This window comes from Camponotus vicinus, unplaced genomic scaffold (genome assembly GCF_025532165.1).
Source record: "Camponotus vicinus isolate PSW18456_S1 unplaced genomic scaffold, iyCamVici1.0 SCAF_1, whole genome shotgun sequence".
Taxonomy (NCBI): Eukaryota; Metazoa; Arthropoda; class Insecta; order Hymenoptera; family Formicidae; genus Camponotus; species Camponotus vicinus.
This window is the reverse complement of record NW_028141945.1, coordinates 32146628-32171259: the sequence shown is the minus strand read 5'-3', so window position 1 is coordinate 32171259 and position 24632 is coordinate 32146628. Positions and strand designations below refer to the sequence as shown.

The window sequence follows — 24632 nt, the reverse complement described above, 5'->3', positions numbered from 1 at the left end:
CCCTTAGTGTAATGAAATTTAAAATTAAAATGTATAAAGTCAATTGTGTGTGTTTTCTATAAAATTTATAACTTATAATTCAAATTCCATTCTACAGCTGATACTTGCATTTTCGAAGTGTTTAACGAATAAATAAATTTTAAACTAAAAAAAAATTAAATTGCCTAATTTTTAAAATGTTAATCTAGCAGAGTGTTAATTATTGCACATTTTTGCTAAAGCATAAAGTTAATATCCAACGTTAGAATCCAACATTATATTTATATTCGCATCTTATATATCTTCAATATAATATTCCCATCCTTGTAAAGATCAGATTAGTTTCACACCGTGACACGAGGAGATGGTCGCGATCTTCGCGCTGGCGCAAAACTCCCACCATGGATGTCTTTGGTTCCCGCTAGTTTCGAGGGAGGATTCGGTATTTCCACGGCAAATCGTGTTGGACTTTTTCCGTGGCATGATGCGAGGCACATATGAACTCGTGATCTCGTGAAAGAGAATAAATGCAACGCAAATCGCGCGTACGACGATCGTGTGTCATCGTGCTACAATCAGCCCAGATCCCTCGAATTGGATTTTCGCCGGATTTAAGAGAAAATTATCGTAAGGAAACATCTATATAGTCGTAAAATATATATGAAATAAGTGTGCGCAAGAAGGATGTGTGTGAAAGATATTAATCCAGGGATATAAATAAAGTGATGCGAAATAAAGTATGAACACGATAAATTACTACATCAGAATAATAAATTTGTGAGACGCTTACGATAATTTTGCCTCCAGAAAGTAGAAATAAAAGTAAAAACTAAAAATTGTTTACACGTATCCTCATGTATCACGGGCACGTATTGTCGTTCTCTCAAAAAAATAATACACTATATATTTTTGAAAGAATGATTTCACGATGTCGGGACGTTGGCACTGTCACAAGATTGGCGCGCTTGGCCTTCGTTCTTAATTTATTTTTATTTAGTGAATCCATTCTCTAAAAAGTATCCAAATTCAATGCTGTCACTTTCCTACGATACTGACTGATTCTCTCGTTTTGTGTTTACTTCATGTACAGCTGTCATCGTCGAGATAGCGTATTTTGACATTTTAAAATTTTACATTTTATTTGTCAGATATATATAAATGTTTAGTTGTCTTTAAAGCGTGACAAAGAGCATTTTATCTTAAAAAGTAGCACGTTTATCTTAAAAAACTGTTTTAAATTATCATTTTTCTTAGACTAAATGACATATTATGTTTACAATGTATGATTATAATGCATCAACACTTTTTTTTAAATTTTGATTTATTAAATAATATATTAGCACAAAGAAATAAACAGACGTAAAATTTTTAAAATTAGTAAGATTTCAATAAAAGAAAAAAAGGATACTTTTGTTAAGTAATGTGCATTTTTAGAAATAATTAAGTATAAAAAAGAGGCATAAATATAATCTACATTTTCAAATAAATTTCAATAATAATTTCAATAATAAATTTCAATACGTTATATTATGTTTATTTAGTCTGAAAATTTTACGTAAAATATATACAAAATAAATTAGCTTCAAGAAAAGTTAAAATTGTTATGGTATAAAAGACAAAAGAAATTATATATCGCGATATATATAAAGGTAAATCGAGATTAATGATGACAAACTAAAAATCTTTTGCGATGTTCTGAAAATCAACAGGTGACGGTAATATCGTGCGAGTCCGGATTAAAATTTATGACCATTGTATGCATCATGCGATTGAATACGAGCGAGAATCCATTTCGAATTTTGTAGCAGATTGCCGTCATGATTCATGCAATCGAATACATTTTATGATGGGAAACGACTCATAAATGTAAATTTGAAACGCGCCGCTTCTGCAGAAAATTATTATCCGAGGATGATCGTTGTCGATCGATAATATACATCCCGATATGTAGATACGCAGACTCTTCTCATACAAACGATTTTTCACGCAACAGGTGAAAGAATCACGGTGGATTTACCGTCAATTCTCGCGAGATTTCATACGTATAAAGAAAAGCGAAGAGCATGCAAAATGTTATCAGCGTATTAGAGAAAAAAAGAAAAAACACACACAGCATATTCATTGACGTTGTAGAAAGATTAAAACGAGGAATTTTAAAACTCGATTTAAAACTGATTTTATTTTGTTTCATTTTACTAAAGAAATAAACAAGGAAAACGCTGCACTTTCATGACGGATGATTTTGTTATTCAACTAAGTGTGCTTATCTACTTTTCTGTACTTTGTTATTCAACTACATGTGCTTATCTACTTTCTGTACTGTCAAGACTTCAATTCCATTTCCCGCGAGATTGTCGTTTCTGCCAGATCATTTGATGTATAGTGCAGGTAAAGTAACTATCTATACCTGCAACGATTAGTACTTATCAAATAAAATATATTAAATATTTCTCCGCTATTTTACAATATTTATTAACTATTTATATTTGAAATTATTTCCTTTCTTCGTACTGCAATATTAGCAAGCATCAGATTCTCTCGTGCTAAATTTAAACAGAAACATTACGCACACAAACTACGCAATCATCATTTCTATATTTAGAGAAAAATAATATAAATAGAATCAACAAGATCGAAGACAGAAAGTAAATTAATAGTAAGTATCTTGCAATCTCCGCACGTGAGAGATTTCAATTTATTAATGCATGGTTCGTAATCATGAAATTTAGGGATATCGATGTAATGTTGTGAAACGTTGTGTGTGTGTGTTGCAATCGCGAATATTGCGAACAATCATAATCGAACTATTCCTTCATAACTCACAAAACTGCAATCTTATAAAGAAAAATGAGAAAGTTGACGAGAGTTTCCTTTAACTCTTTCTTTTTCTTAAGAATAGAAAAATAGAAAACTAAAACGAAAAAAATTGATGCGAGCTTTTCCCTTCACATCTTCTTTTTCCCTTGATATATATTTTATAATATTTTCTGATAGTATTTTCTATAGTAAAATTGAAATATGAGATTTTATCGTAATGAAGCTCGTTTTTGCTCTTTAACATTCTTATAGAATAATTAAATAATCATTTTAAAAAAGAGCTCTATATAAATTAACGTTTCTTTTTCATTATAATTATGGAGGGATTTTTAACTTTGGAAGTGTAAATATTAATCTTCACACGACAAAGATAATACTTATATGGAAGTTATCATCATTTTATAGCGTATCATCTGTTAGTAATTATTTCTAGCGGCACGAATGACGTAAAACGTGAGCTTGTAATTGCTTATGTTAAAATATACTATTATCAATTATATTGATTTTCTACCAAATTAGATGCAAGCGTAAGACAAGAATTATTTGCTGTGTATTGTTATTGACATTCTTATTTTCATTATAAATCATCAGTATCTCATGAGAAGCTAACTCTATAAAATATTAAAGATGCTTGAGTAGAAGATTAATGACGCTTGAGATTATGATTCATTACTTAATCTCGAGATAAATTTAATGCTATTGGAGACACACAATCGTTTCAGTTATCATAATTAATCAAATTGCTTTGTTCTTTTCGGTAAACATATTAAAATAGTTCAGTTGATTCCTCTTGAGAGCTTGTTTGTCCGCATTAGAGACTAAAATCATCTTGTTGTGCCGAAAATATAAACGGATTTATTTTATTTTTAGTCTCCCGAAATCATACATAATATGATTTGTAATTAAAGATACATAAATAAATTCCTTCAATTCAATTTAAAATTTATTACAGCATTCACATTCACTATAAAATATTTATAAATTTAAAAATCAAGAAAATTAACATGTATAGTTTTCTTTTAAAAAGTATATTAATTAAAAAATTAACTTTGCATTAATAAATAAATCTATTGTTTAATTTGAATATTTTATATATATATATATATTCATAATTCAATTATAATAACAAACTATCTAAAAGTCCACAATCAATTGAAATATTTTTGCTTTTATGACAGAGAGATTTTGGAGTTGTGAAATTACAAATCGCGTACTTTAAAATTATGGAATAAACAGCCTGATTCATGATGAAGATTGTCTAATTTAACGCGACGATGCTTCCTTCGACATTTCCATCTCTCTCATCACATTCGATCTCAGTCGAGCGAGAAATCACCAGCATGCGTTACCCAGCATTATCGATGCGTTGGTAAACGCTTGCGTTAATTATACCGTAAACGTGCAGTATTACCATAACCGCAGCGATCGATCGATCGACTTATTCCAGTCCTTGGGTTTTCATACTTTGTTTCGAACAAATAGATTTAATATTTTCTTTTATTTTTCGCGACTATTAATTGACGTCACGCGCGCGTTTTTCCTTCTTATTTAATAATCAAGTTAATTATTATTTCGCATTATTGCTTAATTTAATTAATCTTATTAACCAAATTAAGTAGTAATGCGAAATCGAAAAATCCTCTTAACTCGAATCAGATAATATTAAGTTATAATTTCGAACTTCTGTCAATCTCTTTCGCGAATGAAAGATTAAGTCTTCAATCAATATCCGTCCGTTGTTCCAACATAGAGAGTTCCATATGTTAATAGAACAACACAATATTATTCCATCAATAACGTTTGTTGTGTGAACCTTCAATTTAAACCACCTATTGTTTTCCAAACAAATAGCTCTGTGCACTCAACATGTTATATTGTGCATTGTTTCAACAAGAAGATTGTTGTTTAATAATTAATACTTATTTACTGATTGTTGTTTATTAACTAATGCTCATTCACTAAAAAACTTCAACATAATTGTGCGGAAATATTTTCGGTGATAAAATCACGCGAAAAAGCTGTATTGCGCAAACCGCGGCGGTTTCAAAAGCATCATGAGTGAACAAACAAACGCGATAAATACTTATACTTACGTTAGCGTAAATCAAATCGAGTGTATAACAATGTGCGAGTAACACAAATAAGTAATACGCATGTAAACATAAATAAATGATTCTAATGATTTGAATCTGAAGAATTTAACCAAATGCAGCGAGATTTACGATCATCTTTAACGATCACTCGAAGCGAAATCGAAATAGACGAAGACGCGACTAATTCCGGACTAATTCCGGACACATTAAAAATCAACGCATCAAGAAGAACTTAAAATTAATAAATAAGATCGAGATTTGCCTCGACTCTTGCCTCAGAGTATCTGTCTTTAAAAGTAGTGAAAAAAAAGATTGTGGCGTTCAGTTATCTACATATATATGAAGATACGATGCGATGGTACGTCATATGGTGCATGAGACAAGAGGCGAAACTAAACGAAAACGCTTCCAGCCTACCCTTATCGGATAATCTAATCGATTTAAACTGAATCGCTTATTGAAATAAAATCGAAATATTATGCGAAGACGCGGTTAAATTAGTTGCAAACACATTAAAAATCGACGTATAATATAAGCTTAACGTAATTAATTGTATATTTGTTGCAATATTTGCAATTCATGATAATGTTATAAAAGCATTGTCACGAGTTGTTTGAGTACTTAGCTTTCCTTTCAAAATAAACTTCCCAGGTATTAAGCCCTTCCATCAACGTCAACGTATACCTGTTGAGAGGATTATATTATATAACTTCTTGTGTATGTCTATGTGTGTGTAATATATAATTTGTAATTATTTTAAATTTATAATTTATTTTAAAAGTGAAAGATCACACTTAAATTATATTTTAATATAAATGAGTAATTAGACAAATTAAAATTAAAGAAAAACGATTTTGTGTCTTAACAATAATATGTCAAAAAAAAACTATAGCTAAATACGTGCAATAATTAATTTGCCACTGTCTCAAAATATTCAATATTTAGTAAAAATTTAAACTCAATATTCTCTATATTTTCTTATATTTCAAATTAATTTCAATGATGGACTACAACATCTAAAGATTAATTTTCATTTGAAAAATATAATTTATCTTAATCTGAATTTGTGTGTGTTTAAAAATCAAATTTTCATACTTTGAGAAAACATTTCTTTTCTTAAACTTGTGATGTTTTAAATTGCAATTTATTAAATAATATATGATGTAATAGAAAATAAATGGCGCATGTATATCACATCCTTTGTAATATTCTTATAGTCATAAAATATCATAAGATGCTTCATAAAATAACTATCTTGCGTTATTTTTCATTGTTATTTTAAAAGTTTCGCCGTCTTATAAATAAAATTTAAGTGAAAAAATAATAAATAATGACAGCTGTAAAAAACGAGCAAATTGAAATGCGTTAACCAGGTGTTTCAAAATCTTGTTTGACAAGTTGCGGCTGTGATCTACTAACTGATTGACAAGTCGACATTCTCCGAAGATTCGTGTCAAAGCTGTCAAAAGTTTGCAAATAAAGAGATATAAGTGAAATAAATATAAGAAAAAAATTGATGACTTTCGAAGACATAATATTCGTAAGACCAGTAATTTAATAAACGAGAAAAATAATAATTTATCAAAGATAATTAATATATAAGACTTTTTTACTTTTTAAAAATTCTGCTTATCAAAAATCAATTTTATACTGTAGTGTAGATACTACTAAATACTGGAAATGCTAAAGCATCAATGACTTCTAATTTACATTTATCATGAAATTTTAAAAGTCGAATGTATATTATTATATTGTATATGTGATTCAATTATATAAATGTCAGTTAAAATGTTTTCTTTACACTTTAATTAGAGGGTATGAAGATAAAAATCATATAAGCATTATATTATATTATAAAATAAATATCCGGTTTTTTTGTTGTAAGAATAATTTAATTTAATATATGAAATTTAAATAAATACCAGACAATTTTCTCCCTTTATTTTCTTCTTTTCTCTATATATTAGAGAACAAAATAGTAATGCACTTCAAAATCATTACATTTTGATAAATCATCTGGTAATCCTTAAAAAGCGTTGAAGATTCAAGAAATAAAATAAAAATAAATCGGAAAAATCAGCTATTCGATGGAATGTTTATGGTTTGTTATTGCAATGTTTAGTGTTTCATGATCGAATGACAATTAGTAGATAATGCTAGATTGAAATCAGTCCAGAGAACAATCTCACAGAATCGAAATAGAGTTCGTCTATTTCTAACGTTTATGAAATCGGCAATGCCGATGACAACATGATCGAATGCAGGCAAGAAAATCAAAGATGAGTATGCTAGTGCGTGCGGATGAAAATAGTGTTCGCCAGCGTAGCGATGCAGAACGTGTTTAAGTGCTCCGCGTTCAAGAGCAAATGTAAAGCAGTGGTGGTGTACGGCTTGTAGTTTTTGGAAAGCATTCCATAGTGTCCAGTTTGTTTGCCGAAACGATCGCCAGTTGTAGTTCACGTGGCTGGTAATGGAAACTAGAAAGTGTGTACACTATTCTACACAAACTAAATCTATCCATTGATAAAAAAAATATATTTGTGAAAGAAAAATATATTCTGTGTTAGATCGTGACTCGACCCATAGAGAAAGAAAGTGATTAGTTATTAAAAATGTTATATATTGTTATTGGAAATTCAGCATGTATGTACCAAAAGTATTTTTTTAATCAAGTAAACGAAAATATTATGTGTATGTGTCTGTAATATCAAAATAAAATTTTTAATAAAAAGAAATATTTATATAAGAATTATAATACATGTTATAACATTTAAAAAATTATTTATTTATATATATTGGATCATATTTACACTAAATATCTTGCAATTTTATTCGGAAAAATATTATTATATTTTTAACATTTTTGCGTAATAATTTATTATATTTAGAGAAATGTAACATTTTGATGTATGAATAGAAAAGAGGAAAAAGGAACTCGGAGAAAAGCGATGTGTCAGATCAACATATATATTAGAAAACTGCACTTATCTTAAAGAACAATTAACATGACAGTAACAAGACGAAAAGTGGATACTTGTTAACAAATAGAAATATCATACATATAATTGAAAATTATCCCTCTTGCGCAATTATAATTTTTTGAAGACTGCTACGTCGTTTGCAAAAGATTAAACTGATAATTCGCTATTAATTTTACAAGTTACCGATGATTTATTATGAAATATATCATTTGTTCAAAATATATGGATCAGATTTACGTCGGCGGATAGTGAATGAAGCTATTAATAGCAATATGTCACGGACAAATTCCTGTCAACGATTACATTGAATTGAACGTACAATCGGATTAACGGATAACCGATCACGTCAAACTCTTGTATAGTAAAATTATCGGCAAAGTAGTTTTTTACAAAAATCAAGAAAAATGCCTTTTCTGCTTGCATGTATGTTAAATGTTAAGAAATAAAATGTGTTAAATGCATTAATAAAAAAATTATTCTAAAGATTAATTAGAATTTATATAATAATAATAATAATAATAATAATAATAATAATAATAATAATAATAACAATAATAATAATAATAATAATAATAATAATAATAATATTAATAATAATAATGTATACTTAGGAAGTATATAAATGCATTAAATATATTAATAAAAATTCACAATATATATACATATATATGTGTGGGGGGGGGAGGGTAATCCGTAAGGATGAACCATTTTGTACGATTCCGAGTCCGATTGGGGAATTTACAGGCGGTCTCTCAATTCGCGTAAATTGACCGAAATTAATCGAAGCAGCGGGAGAGAATGCGGAATGTCGTTTTAATGGACAGATAATGAAAACTGCTATCCACAATACTATACGTGTGTAGTGCCATTTATAAACCATTAACACATACCATTATTACGTCGAGAGATGGAAAACGCTGTAATCCCGAACTTGATCAAATTATTTGCGCGATTATTATCCTATATTCTCGATATTTGCTCTTTTAAAACCATAAACTACTTGTGTTTCGAATATCAAAAACATAAACTTTATTGTAATTTTAGATTCATACGCGAACAAAGATAAAAAGCAGCAAAAAAGGATCGCCAAAAATCAATATTTTGATTCGTGGAAAAATACTGGAAAGATGCGTCGGACAAAATATATCGAAATCTATCAATAACATCGAGATCATAAGTTGAAATTCAACGACGAACATGTGAGGATGTCGGAGAATTAACAGGAGGACATTTCATTTTACGAAATAAATCAACAATCGTGCGACAATGTCAATGACGATGACCTAATATGCTAATAAGGTTTCAACAGCGAAAATATAAGCGGAGATTCAGCAGCGTAAAAATATTCAAGCTTTAATAGCCTGATCTTTATCATGAGATCTGAATCGTCGACAACGCAAAGTCGGCGTGTATTTTCGCCAATTGTCTTATTACCTGATCGCTCGTCGAAAGAACGATAAAAATAAAGAAAAACAGAATGATTTCGGCGGTCGGAGAAAATATCACGAGAATCCTTAAAGAGACTGTAGAAGACACCTGGGGACTCGTGAAGAGCAATGATTCGCATTTAAGACTACGTTCCACGATCGATGAGGCCGCAGTTGGCGCGAACTCACGAAACGAAAATTACTCGAGCGCGATCGCCGCCTTCCTGAAGGAAGGAAACGCATCCGATCGCCGGGACTCCCTATATATCGTACTACCGATCACGGTGATCTATGTTGTAATCTTCTTCACCGGCGTGATCGGGAACATCTCCACGTGCGTGGTGATCGCGCGCAACAAGTCCATGCATACCGCTACCAATTATTATCTCTTCAGCCTGGCTGTGTCCGACCTCTTATTGCTTGTTTCCGGTCTCCCGCCGGAAATGTACTATATATGGTCGCACTTTCCCTACGTTTTTGGCGAGGCATTTTGTATTATCCAGAGCTTCGCCGCGGAGACCTCGGCCAACGCCACCGTCCTCACCATCACAGCTTTCACCGTTGAAAGGTAAATGTAGAGGAATCTAAGTATGTTGCTAATCTGATAATTGACAGGATGTTAAATATATGTTGATGGATTTTTCGATAGCATACGATGTTTTTTCTACCTGAATCTTTACAATTTTCATGTTACAGAGAATAATAAAATAATATCCTACTTCCCTCTTTTTTTCCCCAGATATGTGGCAATCTGTCATCCCTTCATCTCTCATACCATGTCAAAGCTGTCTCGAGCAATCAAATTTGTAGTGGTAATCTGGCTATTGGCCCTTTGTCTCGCCGTGCCGCAGGCCATTCAATTTGGCATCATCTACGACTACATCGACAACAGCACTATCCCGGATAGCACCAGGTGCTCGACGCGCTGGACGCTGATCGAGCACGCGTTCGAAATCTCGACCATTCTGTTTTTCGTATTACCGATGACGATCATCATCGTGCTGTACATACTGATCGCCATCAAGCTGCGACGCTCGAGTCTGCTAACCGCCACCGACAGCAAGAGGCATCACATACCTGGTGGATTAAATCAGGATAACGGCAGAGGGAAGACGAACGCCCAGAGAAATGTCATTCGCATGCTCAGTAAGTAGCAGGTCTTCACTTTGATCTTTAGAAATTATTGCTTGAATATCGACTCATTTCGATTCTCCGATAATGCATCGTCGTCCCGTGAGACCACTCAAGATTTATATCAAAGTCTGCGCGCAAATTCGATGGAAAATTGACGATGATCCATTAAAGCTCGCAATTATCGGAAGAATTCACGCGAAATTATTCTGACTTTCGAGGAATATTTTGAATCGATATGCAGAATGTCCTCCAAGATAAATGGGTCAAATTATAGAGCAGATTTTTCTTGATATAACTAATTGTAAGTAGAACATCACACTTTTTAATAAATTTTAAGTGAACTTTAATGAAATTTCAATTTAAAAACTTGATTGTAATATAATATATATAAGACACATATGTATAATTAAAACTTTGTTTTCTGAGGAGAAGTCAAACTGCTATGAATCTGTCGTTATAATTTGACCTACTTATTCGCTTCGCATTTTTCTATGCTACAATATCTGCAACGATATTTTTACAGGATTTTTATTAAATATATCATTTGCTGTAGTATACTATCATGACTTAAACTTCAATGCTTGCTCTAAATCATTTCGATGTCAATCTAATCGTTCTGCTTTTTTTTATGATTATATAAATGTACCGCACAAGACGTATTCTACTTAAATATATTCTAGTTTAGCTCGCACATTTTCAGGTGTATATTATTAAAAAAGTATTGTACTAGTTGTTCTCTCCTAGAAAATTCAAACGCGAAAATTTAAACATTTAAAAAAATTGTCGATACAAATACAAACTCTAATTAGCCATTTCCACTAGATATTTCTGCAACAATATCGTAAAATATGCAAATCCATGTTTTATTTAAGTCTTGTCTAAAAACGTAGTTATTCAAGTAATCGAAGACACTTTACTGCATTTTAATAATCTATAAATAATATCACAAAACACAAGTACATTGATAAGAACGATGTAAAATTTGTATTGCATGTGAAGATTTTATTGAATACAATAAATCCCTGTGAGAAAATTATTTTCCCCAAGGTATAGATAAAACAATTAAAAAAATATGGAGAAAAGTCTGTAAATTGTATAGATACTTAAATCATTTTTTATATAATAAAAATTATAATAAAAATCATTCAACATAAATGCCTAAGATTGCCATAAATAATAAGATTCTACGATTCGTAAAATATTATTATGAGACGAAGTATATGTTAGATGGCATCTAAAAGCCCCTTTAGAATCGAGAGACGCGCAATTTTCTGAAGGTCAGGTATTCCGGCTGCCTCGATACCTTGAAGGAATGTCGTCGTAGAAATGCAATTAAAAAAAAATAACAGATTTGATAATTCGTTATTTCGATTAATTAGAAACCAGATTTGATACGAAAATAATACCGCCTTTGCTTCTACAAAATCCTAGTATATTTATAATAAGCCGTCGTATTCGAAATATTTAGCCTTGGAAATTGCCAAGCAGAGGAAGAAACCGGTTTATCCGAATCGATCCCAATCATACGCGATCTGACGCATCGACGTGTCTAGCTTTCCGAATTTTTTCACAACGGAAATCCGCGATATCAGTCTATCGCCAAGAGAGGGGTATTGCGTATATATAAAAGAATAACGAAAAATTCTGACCTTTGAATCGTATGCCCCATTCGTCCTGAGAGATTTTATAATCTCGTATAAAATTCTCCCACCGCGATATTGACATCGTTCAACATGACGAGATGAGTCTTCATTCACGTGATATTTATATTTCGCATCGGGTTATAAATATATTCCACATCCGACTATAGAATTTAAATTTCAGGAAATCTATGAACTTATACATAATTATATACATGCAAATATTTTTATCTTCTATTCTTAAAATATCTCAATATTTTTGCTATTCTCGAATTTTTTATATAATCATACCTTGACTTTGCACGAACTGATTACAAGAAATAAACTTTCTTGAAAAAAAGATTTGTCACAGATACTTTTTTGCATAATAAAGTAATCATCAATTTTTTTATTCTCATCTACTAATTTACTCATCTTCTAAATTTTCTATTTTCCTCTAAAAAGCTAACAAAATATTTTATTTTATTCGCCAATTTTCGTTTTAGAAAAATAATTTTCTGCTTTGCAACGAATGCTTTATGGTCATTGACTTATATCTCTTCGAAATCATCATCGATCGAAAAAGAAAATATTTATATTGCTTGAGCATGTAATATTACATATTTCCGCGCGCGACATAACATTCTTACTATATCAAGGTTTATTCGTGATACGAATAAGATCAACAAATAACTCACGTTCAGTAGAAGATCCATTGATAATCCTTCAAGACCTATGTTATTTCCATCGATACGATAGAACGAAATTTTCGGGATCGCCAGCCGTTCCCACATCTCGATAAAATAAGCCAAATCACCCGAATGATTTCGGAGTTGATTACATTATAGTCGTATATTTTTAGAATTATCAGAAACATTATTGATCGGATTAAATCGATCAAATCCTAGTCGAGATGTCAAACAAAATATTTGCGGAAGTTTCGGGTGTATTTTTAGACGTTATTAAGACGTTATAAAATTATATTCGTATAATCATATCTCGTAGGATTTGTATGATGTTTTAGTGAATTGTTTGATGTCATTTTTAAAATATTTGAGGTAAAATTGGAGAATCAAATTTTTTGTTTATGTAAGATAAAAATTAAAATCGTAAAAATTAACAAACAGATAATAAATTTTTCAACAGATAATAAAACGTGTATTTCTCACTTGATTTCAAGTAAGCATAACTTTAAAATTGGAGGTAAACATGTAAGAGATTTACAATTCGCCAACCAATGTTTGCCTAATATTATATATGATGCTTATAAAAACCGCAGCGTCATCAATACCATTTGTCATCAATATATTATAACATTCCTGCGACGCACGTAAAAAAGTCAAATCGATATCTAATAGCAACCCAAGTATAAGATGAGGAAATATGAAGGAAATATGGGATTCCGACTCCCCCGATATCAGCATTTCTCTTATGAGTTATCCTCATCTCTCTCTCTCTCTTCTTCTCTTCTATGCTTCTGTAACATTTCGGATTCGAGAACTTGTATCCGAAACCCTGAGAGGAGAGAATTATTCCGCTCGCGCGCGGTAATAGCCGCAGATAAATGACCCGTGCTCTCCTGCTTTTCACGCTTCTAATCTTTTACGACGTCACGCAGCAGTTCTGATTTTGTTCGCATCGACAAGTCGGCTGTCCTTCACTGGTCTCTTTATTGAATTTCTTCTGAACTTTGGTCTCTCTCTAGGTTGTCAAATTTCACGGAGCAAATTTAAGCGATGTAAATACACGGGAGAAATATATATATTATATATATATATATATATATATATATATATATATATATATATATATATATTATATATATATATATATATATATATATATATATAATATATATATATATTAAATAGGGATCAAGACTTTGACAAGTTAAATTCTCTTTATAAACATGGAAAAAGTCAGAATAATCGCCATCAATTTTAAATATTATATTTATAAAAAATAATTCGAATTAAATCGTATTTATTAAGAGCAAATTATTTTTGCATTTTATATAATTGCTAATTTACATACACTTTTAATATACATAAATGATAATTTTTGAGATAGAAACAAGAACAAAACATGACTTACAGTGTATATTTATGATACATTTATGATATTTTGGCTGCGAATTGTATATTTTTGCTCTTTCTCTCTTTCTTTCTCTTTCGATGTGCAGCTGAGCGATTCTAGTCTATTTTCCGACCACAATCTGCTTACGTAAGACTCTCAATGATTCCTGATCATGCGAATGTATCGAAGCTCCTATATTTCTTGATCATGTCCAAATTGATATTGAATAATTGTGGCAATTTATAAATCTTTTAGGCTACAAATTATCATTCGCGTCAGCGAATTAACATCAAAAATATTTTAAGACTTCTCATCGTATTTTTATTTTTTAAATGTCTGTCTCAAGTCAAATATAAATCATTCCAAAAGTCTATGTATTATACATATATAAATATAATAAATATGATAAAATACCGTGTCAGTAAAAAAGAAATAATTATTACACCTAATGAATAAATGCATATGTAGCTGTCAGATCAAATTCCTTACATTCCTTGATTGCAGTTTTTTTTACAGAACAACATTATACAAATAATCGAAAAGACGCTGTCTGTACATTTTTCACGTGCGATCACCAAGAAAGAATCTCTTCAAAAATTATCAGAAGAAGAATCCTTCTTACATAAAATCCTCCACTTTTCTTATTTATACTACAAAGGACAAAGTCATTCAGCCGCAAGAAATTTCACTAATTAAGGTGCATATCTAGAAAATACAACAAAAGTTAAAAAATTTAGTTATTATCTATACATCATGATACTTTATTCTATCAGTGGATGGAAAAAAAAGAAAAAGAAATCTTTCGATAACGAGTTTTTTTATCGAAATATATGCAGAGAGAAATATTTTGAACAACTGAATATAATCTAAAGATTGATAAGATTTATGAAAAAATTGCACTAAAATTGCAAAAAATCACACTATCGGTCTAAAATTATATTTCACAGTATACTATTCTATTAGAGAATACAGTATATGCCATAGAATTCCAAATAGATTTCACGCACATTCTGCGTCGTATAAACTATAGTTACCAGATGGTAGTCGAAGATTACGTCCTGCACTAAAAATACTAAGTAAGACGTCGTGTCTCTCTTACTTTTGATTTTTAGATATCACAAAGTCCCATCGATAATAACTGTTAGATAATAACCGTTTATTTGCTGTCCCATTCGCCCTTCTTGCGCCATATCGATTTACCAATCTATTTGGCTATTAGTGTGAAAAAGAAGAAAAAATCAGATCTCCGGCAAATTATCGTGTTTCTCCGTCGTGTATTTAAGACTTCCCCATTTACTCTCCCTATCCAGAGGGCTAATACGTGCTTCTTGAAAAAACAGAAAAGTTTGTGTATTTATCACACGTGCCCCTCTATTTTCCTTCCTTTTACGCCAAATCGAAGACAAAGATCATTCAATCGCATTGTTAGCAAACAAAGAAGTGAAGATACATTTAATTAGGTTAGAAAAAATAATTTATTGCGCTAAGATTATCATTGTAATAAAATAAAAAAGGCTCTTATCAAAAATCTTATAAAGGCTCTTATCAAAAATCCACTAAATAAAATAACATACGCATGAAAGACATCGAATCCGTATATCTTCATAAATCGCGAAAAATAAGACGAATATAAAAAAGTGAAATACTAAATATAAATATATAATATTTAAAAAATATTGTACATTTACATAATATTTATATAGAGTTATCTCATTTTTTTATTATAATGTATAAAATTAATATATAAAAATTACTAGAACTTTAAATATATGTATATACATTATAAATATTATAAATATATATATATATATATATATATATATATATATATTATAGTATATATACATAATTTTTTTAAATAATTAATTTAGGGAAGAGAGAGTTATATTATAATACAATGTAATAAAAAATTAAAATATTAAATATCTACAAAATTATTTGCTTTAATATCATCGGGTGGATATATGATAAGTTATTGATAGGCAATGTGCTATTAGCTCAACTAGGAAATGAACGCTCGTGAATTTATTGAGTCGAAGATATGGATTTTATTTCTCATAACATATTTATGGGTACTCTGCAGTAGAAATCATAATGCATATACTTCTAGAATAATAAATCTTGCGCATGTATATAGGATAATAATAATAAAAAATACCATTTCTTAAGCAAATAAAATTAAATGAATATTTATGTCTTATAATAATTGTACATGGCTTTTCCATAATAATTCTGCTATTAAATTGCGCATTTGTATAACGTTGATGATATATAACAATAACAAAAATATTTAAATGTTGTTTAATGAAAAACAACGCATTGACATGTTTATTTCGCATAACATTATCCAGATGTATAAATCAATCGTCAGCTGAATCTGGAAATATAAAATTATTCTGAAAATACGATCCGTTCATCGAATTTATGATCCGCATGGGATTGCCGATCTCGCTCGATGTCTGAGTGCCTCAGCCAAAGAGATAATCGATATAAAAATGTCGACCATCGTACGGTTCGTATCGTTGAGCATGTGGGCGTATCTTGTTTACCCAACGAATGCATAACAATAACAATAAAATAAAATGCATAACAATAACATCGATTTCCCTTTTACACAATAAAAAAAGAAATAAACACATATTTTTAAATATACATACTTCCACGCTATCGAATATTTTTCATCGAAACACTGTGATAAACAATACTTTAAATCAATGTTATAGTACCTTTTGATTGCTCATCTATCAAAAGTTGCATATTCACGGATGCAATATCCCACATATCGAATTGTAAAGATTTATTAGCAAACATCGTTTCCTGGAAATTGTAGAATATTTTTTTTTAGATCGTACAAAGCTTTTCAGCAGGAAAATGTATTATGTATTATATTATGTATAAACATTTTCCATACTTTAATGTGAAGAGTTCGTAATGTTTTACTTTTATTCTTTTGAAGTGTAAATTAAAGGGGTATAAATCTGTTGTTTCTTATTTAAGATATGTATTTAATAAACTATGAGCTCTATCTCAATTATTTGTTTAACCAAATGTGTCTTCTACGATTAATTTTTCAAAAATTTTTTTGTAATTGGAGTCGTGTTCTTTTTAAAAAAATTCAGTGTTTCTCTTTAAATATCGAGTTTTCTTAAACTACTTAGTGATATAAATAAATTATGAAAGTTCGATATTTATGGATGATTACGATTCTTAAAGCAATTATATTTGAGTTATTTTTATGTCTATCAAGTCTTAAAAGTACGAAAGTTATTGTACTGTTAGTACATAATTTTCCAAGTTTTATTACGCAAAAATTTGCGTGAGTCAATTTGAAAACTTCTTTTCTCCTTATACATAAGTTATTCGCTACTTTGACATTCTTCATATCCTTTAATATCCGCCTGTATGAATGAAAGGCAAAGCTGCCTTTTCTTGTGTACTATTTTTATGTCATAATTCTTATATATTTCAAATTCATATGTTAAAATATTCATGACGTCAAAGTTTTGACGTTGCGCATGAATTGCTCATATTATTTTGTAAAATTTAACATTTTAGAGAGAAAAGAAAGTAATTTAAATAAATAAATATTAATAACATAATTAAATATAAAATTTCAATAATATAATTAAATATTAATTATCAAAGAAATATAAATTTAATATATAAATAAATATTAATAAGTCTATTTAAATTTCAGCTTATTTATATCTGTTTTTTATGCAAATAATTTGCGAAGAAAAATGTCACGATAATATTTTATAATATTTTTAGATTTCTCCCTCTCTCTTGCCGTCTCTCTCTACCTCTTTGATGTGAATTAATTTTTACAAATTATGTCCATCAGTTATTATTATAGCATTACTTATATAAAGCTATTATTTTCACAATAAAACTCATTTTAATTTCATGCTTATTTTCAAATAGTTTTATTGCCAGTCTAGTATTCCGTGCTTGGAATCCTCATAGTCATTTAGCGAGGTTTTCCGAGTTTTGCGCGTTGCGGTCATAGTTTCGCAAGAATGTTCAAATGAGCATTATGTCGTTCTTGTCTTCTCTCAAATACGAAAGACAACCATTATGGCTATCGTGCCAAGAATTTATTCGAAATGTATACGAGTTAAACAACAACTGAGAAAATCCGTCGAAATTGCTTGCAGCATGCTATTTACTATCGAGGAAATGGGACGCGTGGGAGATTTAATTGCATTTATCTTCACACAATATGTGGCTCGTAAATTTTCAATTTATTTTATATAAGTGTTATTTATGAATAGATAAAAAATATTTAAAAAACTTTTTTAATAGTTTTAATTAAGATTAGTAAGTGTGAAAAGCATGTTTAATTTCAAAAGGTTTAAAGAATATCTACTCCTTCTACACTGAAAAAAAGGCTTGGTTATAATAATCCAAACTTGATAAATGTTACCCACCGCTGTGGTGAAATAGTTTCAACTAAACGTATAGGTAATTAAGACGAAATTATTTAATTATTTTTAATATTTAGTGAACTCAATTAAACGTAAAATATTTATAACTATTTTTGGAAAATGTTTATAACTATTACTAAATATTTTGTTATTATTATCAAACTTGATGATAAAAACTAAATATTTCAAAAAATGCATTACTAAATGCATCTCATAGATTTACCCAGAATTTTTTTTTCAGTGTATATTAAGTAAATTATAAAAGCAGAGATTATTCGTTAATTATATACATGTTTAAACATTATTTCAATATAATGAAAAATAATGATATATTTTTATAATTTCAATTTACTAAGATTCAACCTCGAAATATTTGAACAGGATAGTCTTTTCAGAAAATTTATCTTTTAGAAGCCTCATCACACTTCATAAACGAGAGACATAAAAGCGGGATAAAAATTATATAGCCAAAGGATGTTCGCGCGAGTATAATGAAAGAATGAAAGTTCTACCTGGACATCGCAGAGGTCGAGAAATATCTGAGAAATTGTGAGAAAACTATAGATCTTAGTGAAAAGTACAAACCGTCTTTTTGTCACATGGTTTACATTCTAATAGCATTTCCCAAGTTTCACCAACTATTCTAAAATCTCTTTAATGAAAGAGTGCAGTTTCTTTCTTTCGATATCTGACATACTCTCTCTGAACTTTAATTATCTCACCTTTCGGAAACTTCGACGTTTCGCATAGCGGAGCATAGATGTAATAAAAGTTCTTTCTCTTTGTACGAAATAATGAAATCGCAGAACGTGATCTAAACCGGCAAATGTAGACAAACTTCAGCAATATTATTCGTTATCGGCATTGTTCTCAATACGTTCCATAAAGCTCGTGTAGTTGTAGACAACGGAATTGTTCGCATTTCACAAATGCCTAATTCCTTGTTCTATTAACTCCAAAATAACATCTAATTTTCAAATTGATACTAAGAATATATATGTCTTATCTATGACTGCTAAATAGAAAAGAAGAATAAATAAAATTTTTTTTCAACAAATCTTGCGCTTCAAAATTAATATATAATTATATGTAAAAATTATTATGTGTCTAAGAGAAAATAATTAAAAATTTTGAAAGTATTTCTAACGTGTCTCTAATTTTATTATTTCTCTCAATTTTCCCGGGAATTAATTAGCTTTGCTACAAAATTATTTATTATACATGAATTCTTTCCAATTGAAATTATCGATGAAAGTTTGCAAGTTTAAATTTTCGAGTACTTTTACAAAGAACATTTAGCTCCTTATTTCCTGCAAATTATGAGGCGCGTAAGTAATTTAATCAAATTACATGCTAATCTTGCTGTACAAAAGATGTAGGTTTCATTTTATTTTACATCTTATCTTGCACGTGAAAGAAACTAAAGAACCAAATAAACTTTAGAGTCTGCTTCCTGCTAACGAAATATCCTTCTTGTTCTTATAGTCGCAGTAGTAGTAGCCTTTTTCATCTGCTGGGCGCCATTTCACGCACAAAGATTACTGGCCGTATATGCACAGAATACCGAACCTGAAGATGCCCTGATTATAGTATATACCACGCTCACGTATGTGTCCGGAGTATTTTATTATCTATCCACCACAGTGAACCCGCTCCTCTACAATATTATGTCTAACAAGTTCAGGGAAGCCTTCAAGGTGAGTTCTTCAGCTCCTTCGGAGAACTGGAATTAGTTACTTAATTTCTCCCTTTACGAGCAATTTTAAAATCTAATATTTGTGATTTTAATATATTATATAATGTATAATGTATCATATATATAGTATATAGCATGTATAATATATATACACAGAGTATTTTTAGACATACAAAGTACGTAATATTTTTTAGCTTTTTTCTCTCTTTAACATAATTTTCAAAGTTCTTAACTAGAACATGTAAATGTTTTTTTATCCATCAATTATGATTACAGAATAAAATTACAAAGATCAAGAAGTTTTTAAATTCAATAAGTATAATATCGTAATCTTTTTTACAGTCGATGCTATCCAAGAATTGCGTCAGGAAGTGCTCGTCTCACAGAAGTAGCCTTCGACAGCCGACTTATAGCAGTCTGTCGCGGTATCAGAGGTCCATGAAGCATCGATTTAACGACGCCCAGCATTCGCCTTCGATATCCATCAGTGACGAGCAGCAGCAATTGATGCATATCGCTTTGACGAATAACGTAAATTCCTGCGAGGTGAATGGATTCGCGAAATCACAGAGTGAACAACAAGTGCGTCCTGTTGTCGCGATTAGAGAGACTACGAGCTGCCGGGAATACGCCAGAAGTATGTCAAGAGGCTCCGATTCCAGTCAACTCACCATGACCACGTCGTTGAGTAAGCAAGCTCTCAACAACGAGGGCAACAATAATATAGCCACAAACGAGTGTCTGCTGAGGATACATAGGTCGCCGAAAGCTGTCACTTTAGGTAGCGTTCGTCTGCCCTCGTGCTATCGCGACGCCAATTAATCCGTAGGTCCTATCCTTAACAGCGATCTTTAGATCAATGACAGGCCCTTTTTTATTTAACGAATTAATTTTTTTCGAGAAAACACCTCCGTGCAATTTATATTCTATAATTATGTACTTGCATAATTATGTACATATCTCGCGAAAAACAAATGATAAAGATCCAACTGTTTTTAATCTCAATTTATTGAAACATGAATCATTTGATGACTTGAAGAATTTAAATAGAATTAAATTTATTTTACGTAAACAGTCAAAGAGATAAGTGTTTGCAGATAGCATAAGATTCGAAAGTAAATTTCAAAATTGAAAATATATTAATTACACAAAGTATATGCATTTTTTAAATAAATGCTTCTCTCTGTCTCTCTCTCTTTCTCCTTCTCTATCTCTATAGTTTCTTTTTACGATTATTTATCTCTTATCTATTCTTATTCATATGTTCCGAAAGCTACAGAAAAAATATTATCTGTTTGACATTTCCAGCAGGGATCCTTACGGAGAGATTGGGTCTCGGCACGAAAGGATTCTTCGCACAGCACCGAAAAACTTCTCCGACCAGCCCGACGAAGCCGAAACCAGAGAAAACGCCGATCGCAGTGATGCCACCGCGATTCCAGAGTCATCCAAGCATCGAGAGCGCCAATACGATCAGCAATTCTAGTCTTCAAGATCTCGATGAGACCGAATTTACCGGGACTGAACTGGCGCGGTACATGGGCGAGTTGAACTTCGACCTTGTTACCTGACATTCGTTCCAGAAACGTCGCCTCTCGAAGTAGACGTTTCTCGAAATCAACGCGATCTTCATATGAAGTACCGCAGGCTTATAGAGTCTGGGTAATATAAAGATCTTGACAGTGTGCATTATAGCATCTATATAACTCTATTCAGAATATATACTGTCACTTGCAATTAAAAGAGTTTGTCTATTTGCAAATCTTGATACAATTATGGATCAAAGTGGTGGATAATGCGCGAGACACATTGCATCATCAGAATGAATTGATGCGGAATATGTCACAAACTTGACAGAGTCAATTTTCGTAAAGTTATTATTGTAAGAAGAGAAGAGAATATTGATTATGTGAAAAAATGCAAACATAATATGATAAAACTAATAACAAGGGAAAAATTGGGGAAAATATATTAAAATCATTGTCCGTGATTGATAGAAATAAATATTGACAGTGATTTTAGTAAACAAATAGCCGGAAATTGTGGCGTAAACAAGATGGTTATTGCTTAACATTTAAATTACATACATTTGCAAACATTATATTTCTCTGTGTAGTATAACTGTTAATATAACGCTAGTCTCATACGGATATAATTTACAGATATTTATCGACGTTCCTAAGAATGTAAACATGTATAATAAACGTGATGATAAAGATGTTTTTGTTGATAACATGTAAAGTTCTAATGTAATCATGTGAAATGACTTGTCATACAGCAGATAGCTTCTTTGTGTCCATTGTCGATTAATATTAATATTTCGTGATATAAATTTCTAATATAATTCTAATTATGTATAAAAGAATTCTAATAAAATTCTAATTGTATAAGAGAATTTAAAGTTAATTACAATCAAAAATTTGTATAGAATTAAAACTTGTGTCATTTATTTTTTAATATATTTTTATTATTTTGTTATTTTTCATTATCAATGTAAATAAAAAAATATATCTCAACTTGTATAAAATTCAAAATTACATATCATCAGTAAGCATCAAATCTGCAAAACTAATTTTTGAGTTTCCTTTTTCCAAGTAGTTTTTTTTATTAGTGAATATTTATGAATAGAAAAACAAAATTAATATTAAATAATTAATATTAAATGCAAAACTACATGGAAAAAAATATATAGGGTCATAAAGTATAGGCTAAGTTTAATATTTCTTTGCGGGCTTTTTCTGGTAAAATAAAATTGAAAAAAATGTTTTTAAACAAACAATGCAATTATAATATTTTTCATTGGTGCCATTAACTTGTCGTAACTTCGAATAAACTTCAGTATTCATTTTTATCCATATCACATTACAATTATGACAAGGGCCGTAACTGGGTAAACACGGCCAATCTGCCCCCGCAGGTAAGGGCTGAAATTTTTTCTGTAAGTTACTATCGATGGAACTTACAATTCCCTAAAATATTAGCCTCGAAACTACACGTGCTTAAGAGTAAAAAATAATTTTTTTTTTCCGAAATTAATTTTTTTCTCCTAAACGGTTCAATGAATCGTTTTGAAAAAAATATGTAATTTAGGAACAATTGCGCCGCATTAAAAAAAAATTGGGGTCCAAATTCGAGAATAACAACATTGGAAAAAAAAATATTTTATTTTTCAAAATTTTTTTTCAACATCATAGGCGCTTGGTACACCTACCATTTTTCTTTTGTAATATTTTTGAGCATTAATCTACAACATATATTTTCTATAAATCGATCAAAGGGGTAGACGATAGTTAAATCGATTAAATAAATTTTTAATTTTTTTTTCTCATAAATGGTTCGATGAATCATTATCAAAAAAAAATATGTTTTAGATACTATTAAGTCACATTCATGAAAAAATTGAGATGAATGTTGAATAATAATTACATTGAAAAAAATATTTTAGATTTTCACAATTTTTTTTCGATATCATAGATTGTTTCAACACCTATCCGATTTTTTTTAAATATCTTTAGATAGCAATGTACAACAGATTTTTTTATAAATTGATCTAAGGGGTAGATGGTTGTCAAAAAAATAAAGCAAGATATATAAAGTTATAACGTGATGACGTTGGTATAATATATTATAGCTATTCAGCTGTAATATACTAACGTTTTTCTTTAAATAAACGTATTTATTAAATAAAACTCATCCTAAATACTTCTTTTCGATGTCAATATTTTTTAGTATACGTGCAATTTACTGCTGACATTCGCAAAATATATATATATATATAAATCTTTATTAAATTAAATTTAGAATTAATTTATATTTTAATTTTAGATGATAAACAAATACGGCATAGCCCTAGACTTTGTACAAAAGAAGCTGAATGCGCAGATAAAAAAAGAGAGTTCTGGATAAGCAACAAAACAAGGTATTGTATTGTATTTTATTATTATTATTATTTATTATTATTTATTATTATTTATTATTATTTATTATTATCCACTAATCCTTGCCTTTTATTTATAGTGGTGCGCCCCCGTGTCCCGTCCCTGCGGATGTATTCGCTACCCGTTAGGCTGATGGCAGAAAACAATATCTTGACAACGCGCGCGGAGACGATCTTCTTCCGTCGACGTACTTCCCGCCGACAAAATAAGGCTGATGGCAGAGAACGAGATGTTAGCGTTTACGTCTGTCGTGGTCATGGACGTAAAGTAAGACAGAGAAAAACGTATACGTAAGTAGCATATATATTTTTCTCTGCCTTATTTTACGTCTATGACTACGACAGACGTAAGCGCTAACATCTCGTTCTCTGCCATCAGCCTTATTTTGTCGGCGGGAAGTACGTCGACGGAAGAAGATCGTCTCCGCGCGCGTTGTCAAGATATT

At 30.3% G+C, this 24632-nt stretch overlaps 1 protein-coding gene across 3 annotated transcripts; it reads left to right on the top strand.

Moving 5' to 3' along the window:
- Positions 1 to 328: 328 nt before the first annotated feature.
- Positions 329 to 24413, top strand: LOC145961362 (pyrokinin-1 receptor). 3 transcript variants are annotated; one of them, XM_083081485.1, is made up of 8 exons: positions 329 to 606; positions 8915 to 9865; positions 10037 to 10443; positions 20039 to 20250; positions 20592 to 21030; positions 21558 to 21791; positions 24075 to 24168; positions 24267 to 24413. In XM_083081485.1, exons 2-8 carry the CDS (start codon positions 9348 to 9350, stop codon positions 24313 to 24315), a joined length of 1953 nt encoding a protein of 650 aa, XP_082937611.1. In that variant the 5' UTR covers positions 329 to 606; positions 8915 to 9347; the 3' UTR covers positions 24316 to 24413. The 3 variants fall into 3 exon arrangements, with proteins under 3 accessions (XP_082937611.1, XP_082937627.1, XP_082937619.1); XM_083081501.1 differs by lacking the exons at positions 24075 to 24168; positions 24267 to 24413 and having other exon boundaries at positions 20592 to 21074; positions 21558 to 21647; XM_083081493.1 differs by lacking the exons at positions 24075 to 24168; positions 24267 to 24413 and having other exon boundaries at positions 330 to 606; positions 21561 to 22740.
- The last annotated feature ends 219 nt before the right edge of the window (positions 24414 to 24632 follow it).